At 37.1% G+C, this 25,103-nt stretch overlaps 1 protein-coding gene across 1 annotated transcript in view; it reads left to right on the top strand.

Annotated features, from left to right (window-relative positions):
* The window catches only part of abcc2 (ATP binding cassette subfamily C member 2), a 39,580-nt gene that overhangs the window by 11,201 nt on the left and 3,276 nt on the right, over positions 1-25,103 (top strand). The window contains exons 11-31 of the mRNA XM_083532668.1: positions 81-335; positions 2,112-2,177; positions 2,624-2,761; positions 3,797-3,943; positions 4,587-4,671; positions 4,871-4,937; positions 6,054-6,180; positions 8,214-8,390; positions 9,261-9,428; positions 9,556-9,736; positions 10,219-10,366; positions 10,756-10,858; positions 11,264-11,486; positions 14,349-14,503; positions 16,669-16,824; positions 16,999-17,198; positions 17,293-17,419; positions 18,642-18,743; positions 19,636-19,779; positions 23,053-23,211; positions 24,147-24,313. Of these exons, the coding sequence (XP_083388794.1) occupies positions 81-335; positions 2,112-2,177; positions 2,624-2,761; positions 3,797-3,943; positions 4,587-4,671; positions 4,871-4,937; positions 6,054-6,180; positions 8,214-8,390; positions 9,261-9,428; positions 9,556-9,736; positions 10,219-10,366; positions 10,756-10,858; positions 11,264-11,486; positions 14,349-14,503; positions 16,669-16,824; positions 16,999-17,198; positions 17,293-17,419; positions 18,642-18,743; positions 19,636-19,779; positions 23,053-23,211; positions 24,147-24,313 (3,095 nt within the window). The remainder of the gene's footprint in view (positions 1-80; positions 336-2,111; positions 2,178-2,623; positions 2,762-3,796; positions 3,944-4,586; positions 4,672-4,870; positions 4,938-6,053; positions 6,181-8,213; positions 8,391-9,260; positions 9,429-9,555; positions 9,737-10,218; positions 10,367-10,755; positions 10,859-11,263; positions 11,487-14,348; positions 14,504-16,668; positions 16,825-16,998; positions 17,199-17,292; positions 17,420-18,641; positions 18,744-19,635; positions 19,780-23,052; positions 23,212-24,146; positions 24,314-25,103) is intronic.

Below are 25,103 nucleotides of genomic sequence, written 5' to 3'. Positions count from 1 at the left end.
ACTTTTTCAGAAGAAAATTAAATTCAATTTCTTAACCAATCCCATGTCTTAAACCTTAAACTTGACTCTCGCTCTTGCAGGCACTGGTCATGTCTAACAATGCAAGGAAAGAGTCCACAGTAGGGGAAACGGTCAATCTGATGTCAGCCGATGCTCAGCGCTTCAATGATGTCACCAACTTTGTCCACCTGTTGTGGTCGTGCCCACTGCAGATTATATTGTCTATAGCATTTCTGTGGATTGAACTGGGGCCTTCTGTTCTCGCTGGTCTCTTGGTGATGCTGCTTATGGTTCCTGTGAATGGGCTTCTGGCCACCAAATCCAAAACTTACCAGGTATTTAATTTTTCTTTTGGGAATAATTCTGTCTCAAATTATTGCATTGCTGACAACTTTTCAAAAATTCAGATATTTTTTTTTGTCATTTGGCATGTCCTATAAAAGATTATAAATACATTATGTATAAGCTCCTTGTTTTGTATTGAATCCATAATGTTTTATTGTTATGACCCTGTATATATTTTTTTAAATATTTTGTATAAATATTTTATGTTTTATATGTATTTTATTTGTTTAACGTCAGTAATTTTATGAATGCAGCAAAAAATCAAAACCTTTAACGCAACACACATTTATTAACGACATCCTTATTTGACTCAGACAAATAAAAACAACACGTCATTCACTTCTGATCCGAACACAACGGAATTGAATGGACCTTTAAATTTATATTAATGTGAAGAAGGACAAAATTAATTGAATAAGTTTCTTGCTCAGCTAGTGGAAATTAATTTATGCACAAGAGAAGGTCTAAAATGTCCAGTGTTTATTCTAATCGCGTCATCCACAGCTGGTGTGTTGTTAAGCGAGGAAAATATATTCTGAGAAATTAAATTACATGAACTGTCTCATTTTGCACATGAACCTGTTGTCCTGATTCAAATCCAATGTGCTGAAGTACAGAGACAAATGAGTTACTTATGTTACTTACACACTATATTCATGTCAAGCATGGTCCTGTAGGATTTACACTGTTATTCCTCTAATTTTTTGGTATTATACATCTCTCTTTTAACTGCTCTAAAAATTTCAAAGTAACAGTACAGTACACAGGACTACAATAAGTAAACATATGCAACAGTGCGAAAAAAGTGTAATATGCACCACACCGACAATACACCGACCGGCCGTAAAATTAAAACCACCTGCATTATATTGTATTGATTGTTTGATATTGGATTGGGCACTTTGATCGGTTTGTGGCTATGCAGCCTCATACACAGAGATTTGTGGTACATTGTGATTTCATACAGGTTTCGAAAGTCAGAATGAAGTTTATTTTAGCAATAGCATCACACCAGACAGGCCCCTCATGCCCCCCACATGCAACAATAAACTTACACCTATGACCTTGTACCAGCCACAAAATAATGGGATTGACCCACCTGTCGTACATAAGATTCTCTGATCCAGTCATTTATCCACCACAATTTGGCCCTTGATGTGTAATATAAGAATGTAGATTCTTACACTTTGTCCTCTTCCAACACATCAAATTTGAGAACTGATGTTCTCTTGTTATATAATATATATCTCAACACTTGGCAGGTGCTACACTGTAATGAATAATCAATATTATTAGCATTACGTGCAAGTGGTTTTAATGCTATGGTAGATCGATGTAACTACATGGGATGGACAAATTGCATGTACTGTAAACTGTATGTAAATTATATGTATGTATGTAAACTGTATGCAAATCCTATGTAAACTGTGCAGTGTGTTAGGAGGCAAAAGAATGTTCAGACTGCTTGTGGGAAGAAGCTGTGGGAGATAGAGGTGAAGGTGGCATGCTCTGGTAACTTTTGCCAGATGGCAGGATGGTAAAGTTTCCATAAGAGGTGTAGGAATGGGTGTCTACAATACTGGTTGCCTTGCAGATTGCAAGATGGATATTTGGTAGTATAATATAGAGTTTGTGCTCCCATACCAGACCTTAACCCAGATGGTCAGAAGCCACATAATTGTAGCTCACCCTAGCTAGTTTCTTGCTTAACAAAAATATCTATTGTGTTGTTTTTAACCACTCACAATATCACTTTTTATTTTCAGATGAAAAACATGAAATTTAAAGACAAGCGCATGAAAATGATGACTGAAATTTTGAACGGCATCAAGGTATTCAATTTCCTTCACCCCAAATCGAATAAGCTGCTATTATACAGTCCTTAAGAGAGCTTGATATTTCAGAGCCTTCAAGCGAAATTCATAACGGCAATCCCTGAACCTAAAAAAGTGGCCATGTTTTCAATTCAAATTTGGTTGTATTGCGTCAGCTTGTTTGAAAGACGCCGGCGTTATGAATATGCTAAGTTAAAAAAATTATAATAAAAGAAAAATTGCAGCAACATGTTCCTGGTGATTAAAATGTCAAGCTGAGAGCTGCTTTTTTCTTATGCCCACCTGTAGCTGTGCTGGTGCCTGGAGACTCCCTTAGTAGTTATTTCCTTTGTCTTTGTCTTTAACTGCCCTTTTTTCCCTTCTTTTTCATCTTTCATAGAATATCTGATTTTTGTTTATAACCCTTCATACAACCCCCAACCTGCTCATCCATTGCTTTGCAGATTCTGAAGCTTTATGCTTGGGAGCCATCTTTCCAAACTCAGGTGAATGACATTAGAGAGAAGGAGTTAAAGGTGATGAGGAAGTTCGCCTACCTTTCGTCCGTTTCCACCTTTATCTTCTCCTGTGCTCCAGCTCTGGTAGGTGCCATGGGTTCCACACTCATACACTTATTCAAGTTTAAACATTATTATTAGTCACAAATAGAGTTACATAAAGAATACGACTTGCATTAAATTGTAAATCTGATCGGCTCGGAAAATTGTGTATTAGATTCTAAATATTAATGAGAAAATATGCAAAATTATATTAGATAATGAAAATGTGGGAGTTAAAAAAATAGTGCAAATACATTTAGATGTGCAAAAGGGAAGTGGAAAATTGTATGGAATGTAATGAGGTGAAAACAAAAACAGTAATAGTGACAATGATAGAATTAAGTGCAATATGTACAGTACATGAATGTGTTTATTTTCTCTTTTTGAAAATAGACAGTCTCTTAGTTAACAATATTGCAGAAAAGCAAAGAAAAATCGTTGATGGTATAGTTTTTAATTGCATTATTTATTTGTAATTATTAGATAGATTTTTATTTTTGTTCTTAAAAACTAAGAAACTATTTTATTTTTTGTTTCTGTCATATTTACGACAAAGTAGCACACTGATTTCCGCAATGTTTTCTAAAACATTTGGGTTTTCTTTCCCCTTAAACTGTCATAATGCCGAAATATGGATGCAGTTGCAATGTTACATACAAACATAAAGTCAAAGTGACACTCAAAAATGTGGGGTAGGCAGAATGGCCAGATAATTAGTTAACATTCAGGTGCAAAATAGATGAGGCTAAATCAGGATGCACAGTCAAAACACATCAAAACACAAGCAGAAATACAATTTAAAATTCCACACATGCAATACTGAGCTGAAACATTAATATCTGAAAGAAGAATTTTGATTGCAAACAGGTGAGTTCCTTTAGATATCATGCAACTTGATTAGAGTTTGTGAAGAATCCATTGAATAGAGAAGTCACTAATGTGACTAGCTGGAGTTTTTTTTATTGTTTTATGTATCATTTATTAGCATGTCATTGTTCATACTAGTATAATCATGATCCCCTGACAATTTTAAAGGACTACGATTGTTGGAGTTATTGAGAAATGTGTGTTTTGTAGGTGTCCCTGGCGACCTTTGCTGTCTTCGTGTCTGCCAGTCCAGATAATATCTTAGATGCACAGAAAGCTTTTACATCCATCTCTCTTTTCAACATATTGCGATTTCCTCTGGCCATGCTCCCTATGCTGATTTCCTCCATTGTACAGGTACCCTGTTCACACACAAATATTTATTCTCACCTATATTGTAAAATTTCTATTGTCCATTGACCATATATAGCATTCAGAAGAACTAACAATAACTACACTATATGGAAAAATGCATCTGACCAAGAAGCTTTTTGGACATTCCACAGTCCCCATTTGCATTTATAATGACCTGAACTCTCCTGGGATGATGTTCCACTAGATTTTTGAGTGTGCTTGTAGAGATTTGTGCTCATTCAGTGCAGTAGGGTTGAGGTCAGAGCTCTATAGCAGGGCACTCATGATCTTCCATTTCAATCCACGTAAAGCAGATCTTCATGGAGCACGGTTGGTGCGCAGAGGCTTAGGTTTGGGTCTCGTAGTTCAAATGCAGGGAAAACTTAATGTTGTTGAATCCAAAGACATCCTCTACAATAATGTGTCTCCAACTTTGTGTAACCATTCAAGGAAGAAACACAAATCACTGGAGAAGTCAGGTATCCCTATATATATATTGGGATGCATACCCCTGACTTTCGTTGCTAGTTATTTAGACAATAGTGGCTGCTATACAAGCACATTGACTACTCTAAAATATATCCAAGTTTAATTTCTATAGTATTGTCCCTTGAGAAGATACACTGAAATATATTTTTTTTTACAGACAGCCGTATCCAAAAACAGATTGGAGAAGTTTCTTGGTGGGGAGGATTTGGACACAATGGCAGTGCAGCACAGTGACAACAAGGGTGCTCATGATTAAGTTCTAAATAACAATCCATATTCGAAGAAAGTTACTGATGATGCACATAACGTCTTGCTAATTTCCATGGAGCACCTTTTAAATAATCGAAATCACCTGTGTTTAGTTCATGGCTCTGAGGTTGCCAGATTTTACTTAAAAGATTGAAGCTAATTGTATATGGCTTTTTTTTTTTTATTGACCAGGTGCAGCAGTAAGTGTGAACAATGGCACTTTTACCTGGGATATAGACTCGGAGCCAGCTCTGAAGAAGTGTGTATATATATTTTCTGTTCTTTGTGTAAGCTTGTGAGTCATAAAGGTGTTCCATTGATTTCAGGGTACCTTGATTTTGCTTAAAGCTGTTAAACGCGTAGCTTTAGTTTCCAATATGAGGGAAATTCTGCTAAAAATCCAAAGCACAATAGTAGATTTTAATCGGTGCTGAGATGTGACACACAATATGACTAACAACAGTATGCTTTATTGACTAATTGTCCACTGGAATACTGTATAAATGGGTACTAAATATATACAATATGCCAAGAATCTTTTTTCCCCTTCAGAAAATGATTTATGCCTTCTCACATACTGTACATTTACATAAAACGGGATCGTTCATTTGCACTAGAAGCATCTAGTAATTTAAAATTGCAGCAATTACTAGTCATTTGTTGGCCTAATTGCCATCCTGCATTTAGGTTTGCTCAATTATTTTGACATGTTGAGTACATGCTAACACAAGTGTGTGTGTGTGGGTGTGTGGGTGTGTGGGTGTGTGTGTGTGTGTGTTTGTGTGTGTGTTTAATCACTGCAGTCTTTGTGCTCGGGTACATATTCACCTTTCAAGGACCAAGCTTATTGCAAATGCATTGTGACTACAGTTACTGTATTTACAATGGTTTGTGGACACCTGACCATTAGATTGATATGTGCTTTTTGAACATCCCATTCCACATTTAGTCCCCATTTGCTGTTCTTCCCCTGGGAAGATGTTCCAGTAGATTTTGGAGTGTGGATGTGGAGATTTATGCTAATTTCGCCTCAAGGGGGTGTTAGAAAGGTCAGAGAATCATCATGCTGGAACAGGTTTGCGTCTCTTAGTTCAAGTGGAGCAAAACATTTTATGTTACTGCATCTAAAGACATCCTATGCAATTGTGTGCCTCCAACTGAATCACATATGTCTGAAAAAGGTCAGGTGTCCGAATACTTTTGTCCATATAGTGCGTTTCCGAAAAAAAAGCTGTTCCACTGGTGTAAATGATTACTCCGTCTGTTGATATTTCACTCAAAATCAGTCAAAGTGATATGAAATGATAACAATATGACAGTGATGTAGGAAGGCTGGAAGGTAAAAGAAATATAATATTCCTCTGTGTTTCCTCAGTGTATCTCTGGATATCAAGGAAGGTCGTCTTGTGGCTGTGGTGGGTGCAGTGGGTTCAGGAAAATCCTCTCTGATTTCAGCACTGCTTGGGGAACTGCACAACCTCTCTGGTTCAGTTCATATCAAGGTAGCGAGGCAGATAAATTACTGCTATTTGTGCACTACTCTGCTTCCACTCAGTGTGGAGATCTGTAGGAATCAGACACCTTAATCTTTTTTACATTTATCTAAATTGAGCACCTACATGCCCCAGTGCTCGATGCTCAGGAGTTTATAAATGAACCGTGAAAAGAATCACCTGTAACTCTGTAAATCATTAGAGTTTCTCTTACATGCTGATATAAATCAGCCTTTCTAAAACCTGTGTCTGAAGTACTACTGCAAAGTGATTTCCTTCCTCTAGCTCAGTCACTTCAACCTAATTCTAGGCATTTAGCAGAAAAAAAATCAAGTATTACAAGGCCCAGGATTGAACCACTGACTTGAATCATTTTAATCTATTGTTCTGCATGTAAAATTGCTGTTTTTATTAGAAAACGCTATACATAAAAGTGATTTTTTATACATAAAACTGAATTCATAGGTCATGTGTCAGAATCACATAGTGGAGTCAATGGAGTGGCATAATAAATTCACCCTGTGTGTGTGTGTGTGTGTGTGTGTGTGTGTGTGTGTGTGTGTGTGTGTGTGTGTGTGTGTGTGTGTGTGTGTAAATAAAATCATCGCATAGCACAAGCATTATACCCAATGGCCAACTGCAAATCTAATGGAACCAAAATGTTTTTAACCTAAAAAAAAAAAAAAAAAAAAAGGAAAGACAGCATAAATAAGTAAGTCTACAGCCGTAGTTCTGAAGTAAGTCTACAGCTGTAGTTCTAAAGTAAGTCTACAGCCGTAGTTCTGAAGTAAGTCTATAGCCGTAGTTCTGAAGTAAGTCTACAGCTGTAGTTCTGAAGTAAGTCTACAGCTGTAGTTCTGAAGTAAGTCTACAGTCGTAGTTCTGAAGTAAGTCTACAGCTGTAGTTCTGAAGTAAGTCTACAGCTGTAGTTCTGAAGTAAGTCTACAGCTGTAGTTCTGAAGTAAGTCTACAGTCGTAGTTCTGAAGTAAGTCTACAGCTGTTGTTCTAAAGTAAGTCTATAGCCGTAGTTCTGAAGTAAGTCTACAGCCGTAGTTCTGAAGTAAGTCTACAGCCGTAGTTCTGAAGTAAGTCTACAGCTGTAGTTCTGAGGTAATTCTACAGCCGTAGTTCTGAAGTAAGTCTACAGCTGTAGTTCTGAAGTAAGTCTACAGCTGTAGTTCTGAAGTAAGTCTACAGCCGTAGTTCTGAAGTAAGTCTACAGCTGTAGTTCTGAAGTAAGTCTACAGCTGTAGTTCCGAGGTAAGTCTACAGCCGTAGTTCTGAAGTAAGTCTACAGCCATAATTCTAAAGTAAGTCTACAGCTGTAGTTCTGAAGTAAGTCTACAGCTGTAGTTTTAAAGTAAGTCTACAGCTGTAGTTCTGAAGTAGCAGTTCTGAGGTAAGTTTGCCATTGTAGATCTAAAGTAAGTCTGCACCAGGTGAGATTATCCAATGAAACAAAAGTGAAACATATAAACTATTTGTGAAGGACACTCAATCAAGTCATTTACCAATGCACTGATGCAATGAAGTTCAAGGTTTCCTGTAATATAATTGAGAACAGAATCACATTACACTGATGATATTCAGCTCATAAATGTTTAAAAGGAGAGCTGATGCATGTTATGTCCACCTTCGCAGTCTGTCTATGCCTCGAGGCACATTTGTACCTTGAGGTGTCTCATTAATTTATGACACCACAGAAAGCACAGGTGTGCTTTAGGACATATACAAATCAAAAGACACAGTTTTGCTTGCTATATCATGAACAGAGTTTTTTATATTTTTACTAACCATAAATCTTTTTAGCTTAAATGATTACATGCATTCTTCTTAATTACTACAAAAAAGTTGGAAAAGGTCATGAAACGAAAAAAACATTCAGGTTTCACTTCGACTTGATGTCAGAGTAGAACTTTTGATAACTAACACTCAAAATAACATTTGTTGATGTTAATATTGGTGCAGGATTGTAGGACTGGTATACAGTACCCTTTTCTCCTTTGTCATGTTTGTTCTGATTTTACTCTTTTTCCTCAGGGATCTGTTGCATACGTGCCGCAGCAGGCCTGGATTCAGAACGCCACGCTAAAGGATAACATTCTGTTTGGTTTGACTGAGGATGTGATGAGGTTCCAGACTGTAGTGGAAGCCTGTGCATTAAATCCAGATCTGGAATTACTTCCTGGTGGAGCTCAGACTGAAATTGGCGAAAAAGTAATGAAAAGATTTTTTGTTTTGTTTTTTCCATTTGTTGGTCAGTCAGTGTTGATTAATTTGCTTATACTAATGCACTTGTCAAAAGAGGGGAGTTTGTCCATGTACGCTTTTTTTCTATCTTATTTAGTTCAAGAGTGAGCAAAACATTTCCCAACAGCTCTGGCTGGTTATCAAAGCACAACGTGTTGCTCTTTAACAATTTTAAAATTTTAATTGTAATTGAGCACACATGCTCCCATTCCCAACACATCCACTTTTTCCCACTCTCACTCTCCCTTATACATATTGAGCACTGGTTTTACAACTTATACATACTCATACGAACACACATGCAATTTTAGGGAGTCTCATTCACACCCTCAAAATAAAATAATTTGTTCTCTCATTCTTGTAATCACAAAATCTTTGATAATTGCTCTTTTCCTGTTCAACCGATTTTGCATGATTTGTATTGTTGCATGCGCATAATATCTGCCTGCCTATTAAAACTGTTGCCTGCATTTGTATCCGCGAGCACTCGTGTTGTCTGGCAGCAGCAGTGGCAGCGGCAGCGGCTGCCGCTGACATTACATTCAAAAATTTTATTGACCAATCTGAAAGCCTGAATTTTTAATCATGGTGCAAGAACGTCCTTTGAGCTATTGTGTTAGGGAAGCCATGCTATGGCTGTTTTGTGGCATATATCTAAAAATAGTATTTTATAACTGCAAATAGATTGGCTTTCAAACTGTTGTATAAAGTATATGACATTTTTCTGAATTAGAAGTTCAGGTTGACAATCAAATTAATCCCACTAATTGTTTTAAAATGGATTATCCCCTGATTGAGAAATCCTTGACAATCAATTAGTACCTTGTATACCCACAGGGCATCAATCTAAGTGGAGGGCAGAAGCAGCGAGTGAGTTTGGCTCGAGCGGCTTACAGCTCTGCAGATGTTTTCCTGTTGGACGATCCGCTCTCTGCTGTTGATGCTCATGTGGGAAAGCATCTGTTTGAGAGGGTGATTGGACCCAACGGCCTACTTAAAAATAAGGTATGTGAATGAGCTTTGTTCAGTGGAGATTTTACGAACTGCACTGTAACAACTAGATATTTGCCGTCGAACTGTACCTGCTAGTGTTATTTGAGACAATAAATATAAATATATATATTTTTTGCAGACTCGTATTCTGATAACTCATGGGATCAGCTTCCTGCCTCATGTGGATGAAATAGTTGTCTTAGTAGATGGTGTGGTGTCTGAAGTTGGCTCATATGACAGTTTACGTGCCAGCAAAGGAGCTTTCTCTGAGTTCTTGGACATATATTCAAAAGAGGAGAACAAGTCAAATGAACAAAAAGGTAAAATCTTTGTATTCTGTTTTTATCCATTGAGATTTCTGACAGATTTGGCCTCCTGTTCCCAAATTCACATTTCATAACATTATAATCAGAAGTCCTGGCACCTGACATTAATAATTTAGTAAGTTAGTAAGTTTAATGTTTAAGGTGTCATTTTCTTTTGTTATTATAGCTGTATTCATAGCTGGCGGGTGGACAAGTTAGGTTCCTGGGCAAACTGGACAGCCCATTGCAGCTTTTTTTAATAGTTTAATAGTTAAAATCCATCCATCCATTCATCCATCCATCCATCCATCCATCACTGTACATTTATAGGGTATTTCACCTCAAGTTGTGAAATTTCAGGTGATGTGTTCAGCCAACTTTTCAGAATATTTCAAAGAAAAGATGCTCAAATCGTCCCTATCAGAATTTCCACAAAGTCCTTGTTTATTTCTGTTCGGTTCCACTTGAAGTTACATTGGTTTTATTGCTTTTCTCAGAATCAGCTTTAGACCTTGAGATGATCGACATTGTTCCCGAGAGTCAGGAGCCACAGGCCGACAGCCCTGCTGAGGATATAGTCTCTGTCGTATTGAAAAGAGAGAACAGCTTACGTCACAGTCAGCGCCATGCCATGCGCAACGGCAGGTTTGTTTCGAATCCACATGCGCCTAATAACTTATGTCTGATTAAAGACAGCCACAAGCGATCTCTGTGTGGACGGCACACAGAAGTGGACGGCACATACAACAAAACAAAAGCAGAAGTGAAATGCTTTGTGGAGATTACCAAGCAACATATTCTAGCTTTATTATCTCCAGAGGACATCACTCTCATGCCGTATGAATCCTCATTCTCCAGACACATCGTATTTAAAAGCACTTAAAACTTTCACTCAGAAACTCTTTTTTTCACTGCTATTTTCTCAGTCTACACATGCATCTGTCTTTAAGTGGAATGTGACCAATCTGTAGAGCAAAGTCAAAGCAGCGTCGAACATTTGTTAACATGAATGAACTTGTTTCCCTTTCCATTAGCATAAAATTAAGAAGAAACAGCTCGGCGAGACCTAAAATAGATGCCGAACAGACCAAGAAAGGGCAGAGACTGATAGAAAAGGAAACAATGGAGAGTGGAAAGGTATTTTAAACATTAATATTTCCTTAAAAATGAACCTAAGACTTGAGTTACTTACTTATTTTTTTTTATCTGGAGTCTCTACTTTTATGGTGGAATATGTAATTGGTCAATTCCATGTGTTTGTGTCCAGAATATGTTGGGGTTTTTTTTTCAAATATAAAAAACATGTTATTGTAATTGACTGTAATTATAGTACAGTAAAATACACTATGTATAAACTATGTATAAGTCCCATATATGAGTAGTAAGCAAATAGACAGAAATACTTCAGATCCAACCTTCGGAATCTTTTTTTTTTTTTCTACTTGTAGGAAGGTAAGTACTGGAGTCGTGACTGCACTTTACAATTGGAAAGCAATTTTTTTGCTCTGACTCATCTCTTACTTGTTTTTTCTTCCCCACAAGGTCAAATTCTCCGTGTATCTGCAATACCTGAGATCTTTGGGCTGGGGCTTCACGACCATGTTCATTACAGTTTACTTCGTCCAAAATATAGCCTTCATTGGTCAGAACCTATGGCTGAGTGAGTGGACCAACGATGCAATAGATTATCCCAATGGAAGCACTTACCCTGCCCATATTAGAGATATGAGAATCGGGGTCTTTGGAGCACTCGGTGTGGCACAGGGTATGTACGCATTTGCCAGAAAGGTTTAATGAAAATGCATTAAGTTATCGTATCTGTCTATACAGGTTTGAATAGGATGCACACATTTTTTTTCCCCACTTCATTCACTCTTAGTAAGTGAATATTCAGGGTCAATGCAATGTATATTAGGTAACTAGTTAATGAAATGCTTGGGGAAATGGAACAGACTTATTACAAATATGAATAAATAAATATAAAAGAGGCGAAATGATAACCTTCATCGCAACACACATTTATTCATGATGTCCTTTCTTTACTTATATAAAAAAAAAAAACTTCACTGAAAAATCTTTTTTATTCATTAAACATTTCTTTTACTGATGCGTCAGGTCCCAATTGAAGCACCAAAATCTGTCCGGCAATTAAAAACGTCTGTGTGGAAACATAGCAAACGTTCAGTTTGGTGTCCTGATGATTTGCGTAATTTAAAACGCAATAATTACTTTAAAACATTTACAAGATTATTTTGTCTTCATGCTCTTGGTTCAGTCTGGTTTTAGTAATAATAAAAAGATATTTGCGTAAAGCATTTATATCTGCCCATGCCTATACTGATTAGAGTATTGAAAACTTTAAAATGTGCGATTAAGTTGCGATTAATTACGAGTCAACTCATGACAACCATGCAATTAATCGCTATTAAATATTTTAAACGATTTACAGCTCTAATATATATATATATATATATATATATATATATATATATATATATATATATATATATATATATATATATATATATAAAGCTCAAATACCACTGACTGACTCACTCACTCATCACGAAATCTCAAAAATCACTGAACGGATTGCAATGAAATTTGGAACATACCTTCCTCTTGGGTCTTAGGTGCTCACTAACAAAGGGTTTTGAAAAATTCGCCCTGGATCGCGGCTAACTCGCGAAAAACGCAATTTCTCACGCATTGTAAATTCTTCGCAATAACATTACGGATCCTAATGAAACTTACTACATTGTTTCTTATTAGATGTTAGATGCACAAAAAAAATTTATTTCAAAGTAGTTTGCTCTGTATCGGTACTACAGAGGGGTAGTACGTTATTTGTTGACGTTACGTTCTGATCTCTGATCATCCAGTCCTGCTCAGTGCTTACTGCTTATTGCCATATTGCTTAGCGTTCTGCCTTCCGTAGCGAAGCACGGGTACTTTCAGCTAGTATATATATATATATATATATATATATATATATATATATATATATATATATATATATATATATATACAATGATTCCAATGATAAATTGGCACTGAAAAGACTGAAAAAAGAGTGAAAACCTTTTATGGGAAATATGTGTTTTTATATTTCTATAGAAAATATTTTTGGCAGGTTGACATTTTAGGTCCCTGTATTCACTACAACATACACAAATAGAGGACAAAGACTTCAAACACACACTCCCACTGTTTTAGACCCTTATTCATACTCAAAGCAAAGTGTCAGTTTCAAGTGTTGGGGGTTTGTATGGTGTAGCTACAAGCCAGTTTTTTTTCATAAAATAATATTTGGCATTGCCAAACCAGTTTTGACATTTAAAATCTTGGGTAATTTGTGTATTTGTAATTTGGCAATTCATTTTGGCCAAAATGTTCATTTATTGCTACCTCACAAGACCCACTTTTAGCATAAAAGGGGACAAGAAGATTTTTTTTCGGGTTGTAAGCAATCATTTACAGCCCCTTATTGTCGATGTTTGCTGATATATAAAGTCTTCCTCAACTAAATAAAAAATAAATAAATTCATTCCGAAGATTTTTTTTTTATTGGGACCAAATAAGTCTAAACAATGCTTCCATTTTTTGGACAATTTCCACTGAAAGCTTTTATATGAGGTTTATTTTGAGGACAACATTTACCCTCTGCACATTTTCAGTCTCTTCAGTCTGCTTGTAGGTGTTCAAAAAAATGATTACTGCATTTATATCAAAAGTCCAGTACAATTATTTTGTACACTTTGGGTGATTTCACCTAGTCAAGGTCTGTATGAACATGTAAAAGAATTTCATTTTTTAAATAAAATGTTACCTAATGTATAAAGGTTGATATACTGGATATACTTGAGCTAATAAGAAGAAAGCTTATGCAATGTTGAAATTGTAGGGGTGGAATGAAAAAAATATGACAGATATTATAGAAAATATGACAGTGTTCTTCAATTTAGCTGAAATTTGTGAAACGATTATCGAAATAAACTCTGCTGGGCACCTAGCAGAGTTACAATTATTATAATGGAAAAAAGAATTACAACAAATTGGAACCATTAAAGATCACAATGTTATTGATAAAGATTATAGTGGATTTTATAATGAAATATTCTTTCACACACAAACTCTACTCATATAGTGCACCAAAAGTTGTCTTTAATTTATAAATGTAAATGATCATGTTTAAAATGATCTCTGTAATGCACTTTGGATCAGTTGCTGCTAATAGACTTTACGATTATCATACATACTGCCCATGACAAACCTGACCTGCAGCACTCGAGTCAGTAAATCATTGACAATGATGGCGATTTGCTCCTCTCTTTTTCCCAAAATGAAGTGTATGACTAAGAAAATCCAAAAATACCAAAAATAAAGCTCTTGAGAGGTCATGGGCTTCTTGCCATGCTACAATGGTTCTATGGTTATGCATAATAAGGTCTGCTGATCTTTTAAGTTCTTTATGAAGAGCCTGATATATTTGTTGTAGTTTGTTGTTTTTACTGTTGAACGCTTGAAGTAAGTTTTGAAATTTAGCTAAGCATGCAAAAGAAAGTCAATAATCTGGATGTGATTGTTGATTGGGTGTCGAATAAAATATGTGATGTTTTTCTCTCAGGCATTTTGGTGTTTCTGGGCACTTTGCTTCTGGCTGATGCAGCAATTCGTGCCTCCAGAATTTTACACTCTCGATTACTTTCCAACATTCTCAAAGCACCCATGCTGTTCTTTGATACCACACCATCAGGACGGGTGGTAAACCGCTTTGCGAAGGTAAGTCTGAAGCTATTCTATGAAAAGCAAAATACAATAAAAAAATACCCACTGACTTGAAATATAATTTTTTTTTTACATGTGAATGAAAGAATTCACCAATAGCGATCACCATTTCAAATCAGACAGTAATTAATCATTTGTGTTCAATAAAACTCATTACATTTTTCCTGTATCCTGAATGTCAGTTTTTGGAAAGTATTCACCGCGCTTCACTTTTTCCACAATTTATTATGTTACAGCCTTATTCTAAAATAGATTAAATTCATTATTTTTCTCAAAATTCTACAAACAATTCCCCATAACGACAACATGAAAGAATTGTGTTGTAAATATTTTCAAATTTATTAAAAAGAAAAAAGAAAACAAAAAAAATCATGTACATAAATATTCATGGCCTTTGTGCAATACTTTGTTGAAGTTCTTTTGGCACCAATTACAGCAATTACAGTCTTTTTGAGTTTGATGTTACAGACATGGCACACTGTTTTTGGGCAGTTTCTCCTGTTCTTCTTTGCAGAACCTCTCAAGTGTCATCAGGTTGGATGATGAGCATCGATGCACAGCCATTTTCAGATCTCTCCAGAGATGTTCAATCGGGTTCAAGTCTGTGCTCCCGCTGGGCCACTCAAGGAAATTCACAGAGCCGTCCCATAGCCATTCCTTTGTTATTTTAGCTGTGTGCTTATGGTCCTTGTCCTGTCGGAAGATATCAGTGTCACCCCATGAGATCTGGAGCAGGTCTGCATCAAGGATGTCTCTGTACATTGCTGCATTATTCTTTCCCTCAATGCTGACTAGTCTCCCAGTTTCTGCCGCTAAAAAACATCCCCACAGCATAATGCTGCCACCACCATATTTCACTCTAAAAATGGTATTAGCCAGGTGAGAAAGCGGTGCCTGTTTCCTCCAGACATGACGCTTGGTATCCAGGCCAAAGAGTTCAATCTTTTCTTCTCATGGTCTGAGAGTCCTTCAAGGTGTCTTTTGGCAAACTCCAGGTGGGCTCTCCTTTGCCTTTTACTGAGCGGTGGCTTCTGTCCGGCCGCTCTACCATACAGGCCTGATTGGTCCAGTGTTGCAGAGATGGTTTCTTTTCTGGAAGGTTCTCTTTTTCTACAGAGAAATGCTGGAGCTCTTTTAGAGTGACCATCGGGTTCTTTATCACCTCCCTGCCTAAGGCCCTTCTCCCCCGATCACTCAGTTTGGCTGGGCAGCTTTTTCTAGAAAGAGTAATGGTGGTTCCAAACTTCTTCCATTTATGGATGATGGAGGCCATTGTGCTCATTTGAAACCTTCAATGCTGCAGAATGCTCGATACAATCCTGTATCGGAGGTCTACAGACAATTTCTTGGACTTCATGGCTTGGTTTGTTCTTTGACATGCACTGTTAACTGTGGGACCTCATATATATACCGGTGTGTGCCTTTCCAAATCATGTCCAATCAACTGAATTTAACACAGGTGGACTCTAATCAAGTTGTAGAAACACCTCAAGGATGATCAGTGGAAACAGGATGCACCTGAACTCAATTATGATTGTCAATGGCTGTGAATACTTATTTTTTTGTTTGTAGAATTTTTGAGGGAAATAAATCATTTCTATTTTGGAATGAGGCTGTAACATAACAAAATGTGGAAAAAGTGAATCGCTGTACAAACCCTTTCCAGAATGACGGTGTCTCTGTGCACAAAGCAAACTCCCTTTAGGGGAGGTGGGAGCTCAGTGGTTAAAGCTTTTGGTTACTGATTGGAAGGTCATGGGTTTAAGCCCTGGTATCGCTAAGCTGCCACACTTCTGGCCCCTGTGCTCTGACCCCAGCTTCCTAACATCACTGGGATGCAAAGATAAAACTGTGCTGTAAAGTACATGTGACAATTATAAAGATCCTAGATTTTAGAATCCCTTGTACTCAATCCAAATAAATACGTGTTTGATGTACAGAAATGGCGAATGCATCTCAGGCCTAAAATGGCAAACCAGCCTTCCAAAATCTGGAATGAGCTATTCAAAAAATATTATGGCCATATTTTTTAGAAGGAAGATAACCAGTGACCTGACTATCCTTGGCCAACAACAGACTGAATAACCTAATGGCTGCACCATCAATCAGTATTTCTATCTTTGGCCTATTATATATAATCATGTTTTGCTCTCATTTAGGACATGCTTACCATTGATGAGATGATCCCGATGTCTTTCCGTTCTTGGATCCTCTGTCTTTTCGGCGTCCTTGGCACCTTATTTGTTATCTGCCTTGCCACTCCACTTTTTACGGCAGTTATTGTGCCTCTTGCTGTGGTCTATTACTTTGTGCAGGTAATAGAAAACATTATATTATATAATAGAAAACAGACTATTTGCAAAGTCTCTTCAATGTATTACAAATAATTAAGATAATGAATTAAATATTTCTGAGTCTGGATAACAGTGTGTCAGCATTAACATGGTAGAACGCCTTTATAATTCCTCCATATTGTATTTGTGATGCAGAGGTTCTACGTTGCCACTTCGAGACAGCTGAGGCGATTAGACTCTGTTTCCCGTTCTCCCATCTACTCCCATTTTGGAGAAACAGTAGCTGGGCTTTCTGTCATTCGAGCTTACAGACACCAGGAACGCTTTCTGGAACACAACAGAGTCACTATCGATAACAACCTCAAAAGCGTCTACCCTTGGATTGTTTCTAATCGGTCTGTTCTTTTTGAAATTTGTTTTATTGGTACAATAATAATATAATTATATATTTCTTTACTTATTAACCTTTACTCTTTTTAAAAATTGCAGATGGTTGGCCATCCGACTGGAGTTTCTGGGTAATCTGGTGGTGTTTTTCTCAGCGTTGTTTGCTGTGTTATCTCGAGAATCTCTGGACAGTGGGCTGGTTGGACTATCCATCTCTTATGCCTTAAATGTGAGACCACTATTTATAAAAACTATACAATTCAGATGTGCTTGTTGAACATCCCGTTCCACATATGGTTCCCATTTTTTATCATAACTTAAAATTTGTTATATAATAACAAAGAAAGATGTTCCACAAGATTTTGCTGTTTGCTTGTGGATATTTGTGTCATTCAGACATATTCATCCCAGAAGTTCAATAGGGTTGAGAAAAACTCTATAGCAGGTCTCTACCCCAAACCATGTACACATATCTTCATGGAGCTGGCCTAGTGTGAAGTATTTTCATGCTGGAACAAGTTTGGGTCTCCTAATTCAAGTGGAGGGAAAATTTAATTCTACCAACTAACATTCTGGTTACAGTTTTGAGAAATAACCACATTTTAGTCCATATAGAACAGGGGTGGGCAATTAATTTTTACAAGGGGCCACATGAGAAACCTGAATTGTGTCAGAGGGCCACACCAACGATAATATTTTAGGGATGCACCGAAATGAAAATTCAATTCAAAAGGCAATGAAATCCATAATTTTTTGTGTTATGCCTTTTGCCTTGGCACCATCACTGGAAAACTTTCCTGCCTTTTCAAAAACGTCCTCTACAGACGGAGTGCGCATGCTCGGATTGACTTTACTTTTCTGCGCCGCGTTCTTCTCATATTTAGAATAGCAATCGGGATGCTTGGGTTTCAGGTGATAAATTAATCCCAACTTGGAGAAACTCTTTGCAGATACACCCCCTATTAAAATTTCAGCATTGCATGTTTTGCAAATCGCTCTCCTCACACCGCAGACATGTTGGCTCTTATCCAGATAACCGTGTGCTGGCTGCGCTTTTTTATTGCGTCCTTACAATTGTGTTTCTGCCGTGTTGTTTCGGTGATTTAGGTATTTCGGCATATTTAGAAAATTTTCGGTGCATCCCTGTAATTTATGATTGGCCTCACGCGGGCTGGACAGGGAGATACAAAGGGCCGGATGTGGCCCACGGGCCGTAGTTTGCCCAGGTCTGATATAGAATATAGACTTTACACATTCCATTGTATTCTCACATCCAAAAAGCTTACATGCACAAAAACCTTGAATTGAATGCAAGTATTGTTTTTCTTTATATATTTATTCCTCTTGTAAACCAGTTGCAAAAATGTGGAGGTTTGTTTATTCTCATTTCTTCACTAGCATTTGATCCCTGAAACAGCTTACTTTTGAAATCCTCTTGTTACAACCACTAGGTGACTCAGACACTAAACTGGCTTGTAAGAATGACATCGGAGCTGGAGACGAACATTGTGGCAGTGGAAAGGGTCAGCGAATACACCGAGATTCCCAGTGAGGTACTGCTTTGGTGGTGATCCGATTTACTACATTTTTGGGAAATTTTTGTTTTTGTATTGAGGCCTTTATGTATTCATTTATCATTAGCAAATGCTTTATCCTTGTGAGAATCCTGCCAAGATTTTTTTTTCCCAGAAACAATTTGTGCAAAGAATCCCAGCGTTCATAAATAAACAAATTGCTTTCATTTTTTCCTGCTGTTATCCAGCTGGTTGACTATTATTCACTGTTATAGTATGTGGTCTGATATTAACACCAGTGACAGATTATCACCTATTCAATACACTTGAAAATAAAGCAGCAATACAAAGTCTATCCATAAGTCAAGTCAAGTTAATTTCTATAACGCTTTTCACAACATACATCGTCTCGAAGCAGCTTTACAGAATTTTAACAGTTAAGGTGAGCGATGTGTATTTATCCCTGATGAGCAGCCATGGCGACAGTGGCAAGGAAAAACTCCCTTAGATGTTATGAGGAAGAAACCTTGAGAGGAACCAGACTCAAAAGGGGAACCCATCCTCATTTGGGTGACATCAAGAGTGTGATTATAGTTTTTAAAACAATACAGAACACTGGAGAGTGAGAACTAACATGAGCACTGCAATATAAGATTATAAGTAATGATCTTTCTACAGTCTTTTACAGACATTTGTAAAAAATAATATAAAACTAGGAGCTACTGAGCAACTCATAAAATAGCTCAACATTTGAGATCATCACAGATCCAACACCAGCTTCTCCATGCCAGAGCCTTTAAACACTCAATAACACATATGTAGTATTAATGTAATCTGTATAAATAAGTATAATTCATACAGAAGTATTAAATGTCTTAGTTTGGACTTAAAACGTACATAAGCTGAATTTATTTTTCACTTTTTTGTTTAGGCTCCATGGCTCACAGAGATACGTCCTCCAAATGATTGGCCCTCTGAAGGAAAAATTCAGTTTGAGGACTACAAGGTCAGATACCGGCCGGAGCTGGAACTTGTTCTTCATGGCATCACCTGCAACATTGAAAACTCTGAAAAGGTAAAACATTCTTTAGAGTGTAACAATAACACTAGTATGATGAATACTATGACTGAGGGATTTAAAATATTAATTCTAATATGTTTATGCTGCTATAATTACATTTATGGAAAAGAGGTGCATGCAAAGAATAATGTGCATTCTTATACGTAGTTACATCTCCCTGTGATGCAGCACGAGTTGTTAAAAATGCAGCTTTGGCATTATATATAAATCAACACCACAAAACAATCTTTTTTATCTGTGAGAGGTTTGTTTTTCTTTTTTTTATTCTGACATGTTTTTGCTCACCTGCATTCATCACTCATGTTTATTTTGAACGTGATTTTACAGGATCGGTTCTTCACAATTATAGCATAATGCACGCTTTAGCTGCTATGGATTACATTATCTATTGTGCAATGACTTTAATAACTATTACTGTAGTCTGAATTTTCTGCCATCTGTTTTTCACTCCTGCTCCATTTCATGCCGCCACATTTCACTTGATATATACCTTAATATGCATATTAGTTTATATTTCTTCTTATTCTTTTTAAAAAAATAAATTAGTATTATTCATTTGTAAAAGATTAAAGTAAAGTATTCAGATTTTTATTCGGATGATTCTGAAAGTAAATTGATTCCGCTGAAATAAACCTGCTATTATAATGAACTAGAGTCGGTATAAAGCTCATCATTTGTATTTACGTTAAATACATCAAAATGACGTAGTTTTCCTTCGAAAGAAAAATCTATATAAAATCGAAAATTGTTAGAACCGAAATTATAACGTGATTACATGCCTCTGCGTGAACAAATATGAACCACACGAGGATGAGAGTTTTATCATTAATAAATGATGCTGTGAAAGTCACAAGTGTAAAAACTAACATTGTGCAAATGTCTAAACTGTGTTTATTTCCTCACATTTAGCACATTTAGAATTTTGAAACATAGATAGATATATTTTACTTCAATTCATTCTTTTAAAAAGGATGTAAGGTGTGTTAGGGCTGATTAATGAAATGTCCACACTAATACGCTTTCTTGTGTAAAAAAATGTTTATGCCTTGTGTCCACACCGAGACGACGTTTTCAGTCAACGAAAGGTTTTCGAGAACAATGTCGCATATTTAGTTGTTGACGTGACGTTTCAAGGGCCGGAAAGTAAATAAAATCCAGACGGCAATCCACGCGTAGCGAAGCGTCTTACGATTTGCGCTTGCGAAGTACAGGGACGTGAGCGTTTTCAGACGTTTCGGTGACGTTTCGGTGAGGATGAGCAACTTTTGGAAGACAATTAAAAACGAAATTATGGATTCAGAGCGTTTTTAGACGCCGTTTCCAAATGTATTTGGATTAGTGCAGACGTAGCCTCAGACTTCTGTGATCAAGATTAATACAATTTTACTTGTGTAGTGGTTGGACATTTTTACCGAGCAACTTTATAGTCTGAAATATGTTAAGAATATAAATTTTTACTTTTAACTAAATTTGCCCCTATACGCTTATCCAGAATGAGTGAGCCAGTGGCGACATTGGAAAGGAAAACCTCCCTGAGATAGTATGAGGAAGTAACCTTGAGAGGAACCAGACTCAGAAGGGAACCCATCCTCATAATTCCATAATTGTCAAAGTAATCAGCTGTTTACTTATGGACCCTCGAATGCAAAACTCTACATGACAGTTGCAGCCGTCAGCCAATGCAGAAAACTGTTTATATAAATTACAGTTCAAAATACCCCCGTGGACCTTTATCACATATCTGCCAGCACTTCATAGCCACACAGGCTAAAGTCTTTATGCTCAAACTGTATGTGATGCAAACAGATGTTACATGGTGCATGGTTACATGGTCCCCAGAATTCAGACACAACATCTGGCTAAGATTTTTACATTAAATAGATTTTTAGATTAGCATATATTTATTATCCTGACTACTGCTTGGTTACTGACAGTGATTTGTCTGTTTGCATGGATGGATTTTGTAGTTAAGTGTCTCAGCAAATAGCTCCACCCACACACTCTCTCTCTCTCTCTCTCTCTCTCTCTCTCTCTCTCTCTCTCTCTCTCTCTCTCTCTCTCTCTTTCTATCAGCATATACCAGCTGAGCCAATGAAAAGAGAAAAATTGGTTAAGTAAAAAAAAAAACAATAATAATTTCTGGATTAAAAAAGAGAAACTCATTCTACATCTTGACGAAAAAAGTTTTGCCTACAACACTTTATATCAAGTGTCTTTAATGCATAGACTCGAAGTTTCTTAAATGACCTTCTACAGAAATTGATTATATTTACAAGAAAATGGAAACGAATGGGCTGAACAAGTTCCACCAAGAATTTTAATTTGCAGACGCAACCAGGGTTTACTAGGCAACAGCTGCACAGTTTTATGGATCAGATGGCAAGACACAGAAGTCAATGCCAATACTGGAAGTTACAAAATCCCACCAATTTCACATTTCAAAATTAAAACAGTGACATAAAAGCCGTTGGAGGCTTCACACATGGAACTCGAGTGGTTTGCCATAATAAGCTTGTATTGATTTTGTTGTGCTGTCTGAATGAGGTGGAAAAGGTGTGGAGGCTTTGTTCCTCGCTAAGACTGCAGCGCTAAAAGATCAATGGATTGCAGATTGACAGGTTCAAAAATAGGGTTTAAATTAAACATCCCCCATTTCAATCTAAAAATAAAACTCATTCTGCAGATGGTTTAGAAGTTTAAAATGGCATGACACTGCACAAATTGATGTAATAGAGGAGAAAGGTAAATTTTTAAAGGTTGAGCAGGTTGATGATACAGTCGTCGCGTTTGTACGCATGGGTTATCTTTTCTTGAGAGGTTTCTGTGCTCTCTAGAGGTCATGGCGATTGCAGGATGGACAGTTCGAACGATGGCTGGGTTTCTAACGACCGTGAAGGAACCAGAATGTGCTTTTTTACCGTAGTTCACTTTCAGGGCTGTCACATATCACTGATTTGAAAGCAGATGTGCTTGGGACACATTTCAGCCTGTGACATTTGGTGTGTTTTTACTGAACTTGTCCAAAACTCAGTTTGAGGAGACACTCGAATCATGACGCGTAAAAATAAAATATGAACTGAGGACCAGAACGTGTCACGTCTTTATGTCTTTCAGTGCATGCAGATAATGAGTTATTAGTCTAACAAGCAATCGAGAGAGGGATCATGGGGTAAAAGATCCAAGCACACAGCAGTTGTTTGAGCTCAAATACTAATCACTGAATGTGATGTGGACAAACCTTGACTGTGTTACATGACTGTTTTACAGATCGGCATTGTTGGCCGAACAGGAGCAGGTAAATCCAGTCTGACCAACTGTCTGTTCCGCATCATGGAGGCAGCCGAGGGACATATCATAATAGACGGGGTCAACATCTCCACCCTGGGACTCCACTCTCTCAGGAACCAAATAACTATTATTCCACAGGTGCTCAATAGTTTCATTATATATGTATGTACAGCTACAAAATAGACATGAAAAACTTGATTTCTGAATTGCCAGTGTTCTAATAAAAAGGTCACGTAAACATCATACATCACAATTTCCGTTGGGACTAAAGCTAATACAGATATTTTAGCTCGATAATCTCGAGAAGGTCCCTTGTTAATCTGCCTTGCTATGACAGCGAATGTGTGCAAACTGTCTCGGATTTAGTGAACACCAGAGCAGCTGCCAAAAGTGAAATGCTTCATTTGAAAATCTTATTTTCTAAATCCACACTAGCCTAGTGAACGCTTAGTAGTCAGGATTCAAGTCTACTTTGTTACTGAAGTGACTTTCCAGAAAAGCATGACAAGGCATTTAAATGTCCATCTTGTATGATAAGCTAATTTATTCTATTCAATTCAATTCATTTTTGATTTGTATAGCACTTTTGACAATTAACATTGTCTCAAAGCAGCTTTACACAGATAATGTGGTGATTAAAAATTGATATATTAGAACATCAGGTCAAAGTGATAATTCACTGCAGGTGATCTTATGAATGTGTGTTTCTGATCAATTAACTTAAATTGTTTAGTTTTAAAGCTTTGGCATTTACATTTGTTCATTCAGCAGAATCATTACTCCAGAGCAATCTGTGACTGAGGCACAAAACTATGCAACTGGTTTAGAACTAAATATACAATAAATACGAGCAAAATTAAATCCAATACCTTTGGGAAGCTCAGCCACTGATCAGAGATCCTGGGGTAGATCGATAACCTACTGGAGATCATGGTTGACCTGCGATCTCCCAAGAGATGCTTAAGTGTGTGGTTGGGGATGTGGGAAGTCTTGATTGACCTTCTTATTCAAGCAACCCCCAAAACAAACATAGTTAAATGAATGTATAAATTGATGTAAATTTGCATTTGCAGGACCCAGTGTTGTTCTCTGGGACACTGCGGATGAATCTAGACCCTTTTGAAGTTGTTGGCGATGAGGACATCTGGAAAGTCTTAGAACTGGCTCACCTGAAGGGCTATGTGATGACTCTGCCAGCAGGGTTGCATCATGAAGTTGCAGAAGGAGGAGAGAACCTCAGGTAGGGTTAAACTTGAAAATTTTGGATCAGAGGTATAGCACATATGACACGATATGCTATATATCTGTATCTGTTTAGAATTCCAAAAAAGGAAATTGATATTATGTGTCCTGATTTTTGCTCAAACCTGGGTAAGTGACTAAATTGTAAGACACAAGACGTCTGGAAGTTGAAGTGGTGTGTTGGGGTATCTGGCTCCAAGACATGGATCACACCAGAACACTTAGATAATCCACCAGATTGAGATCTTATGATCTCAAGGCTTCTTTTATGCTTTGTTATTTATGATCTCTATCTGAGGTAGAAACATTGATTGTTCTAAATGTGAAAGGGGATGCAGAGGATGCGACGGAGCAAGCACAAGTGAATCTATTTATCCACTGGGCAAGCGAATGCATTCGTTATTTGCTATTACCTCAGTTCAATAGGGTTGAGATCTGGAGACCCATAGCACACCAGTGACTCGTGGCTGCAGCATAAAGCAAGTAATGTTTCATTATAGGATAAAGCAGAGCCATCAAAAGAACTTTATAATGACTCACAGTGACCCTTCTCTCTAAAAGTCAGAAAATGACATAGCAAAGACAAGGGTTTTTTTTTTTTTCATCTTTAATTCATTACTTGTCTAAATGTGTGCACTCTCAGACGTGTGGTGAGCTAATGAGACTACAACCTTCTTCAATACTCTTGTGCCAGACATTGTCAGAGAAGTTTTCATCATGTTGCCTTTAGCCATTTGAATTGATCTTCATTGATCTCCCACTCAACAGCAATGCCCTGAATTATTCAA

Source organism: Silurus aristotelis (genome assembly GCF_946808225.1).
Source record: "Silurus aristotelis genome assembly, chromosome: 27".
NCBI classification, from domain to species: domain Eukaryota; kingdom Metazoa; phylum Chordata; class Actinopteri; order Siluriformes; family Siluridae; genus Silurus; species Silurus aristotelis.
The sequence above is the reverse complement of the archived record's forward strand: the minus strand, read 5'-3'. Positions and strand labels throughout refer to the sequence as shown.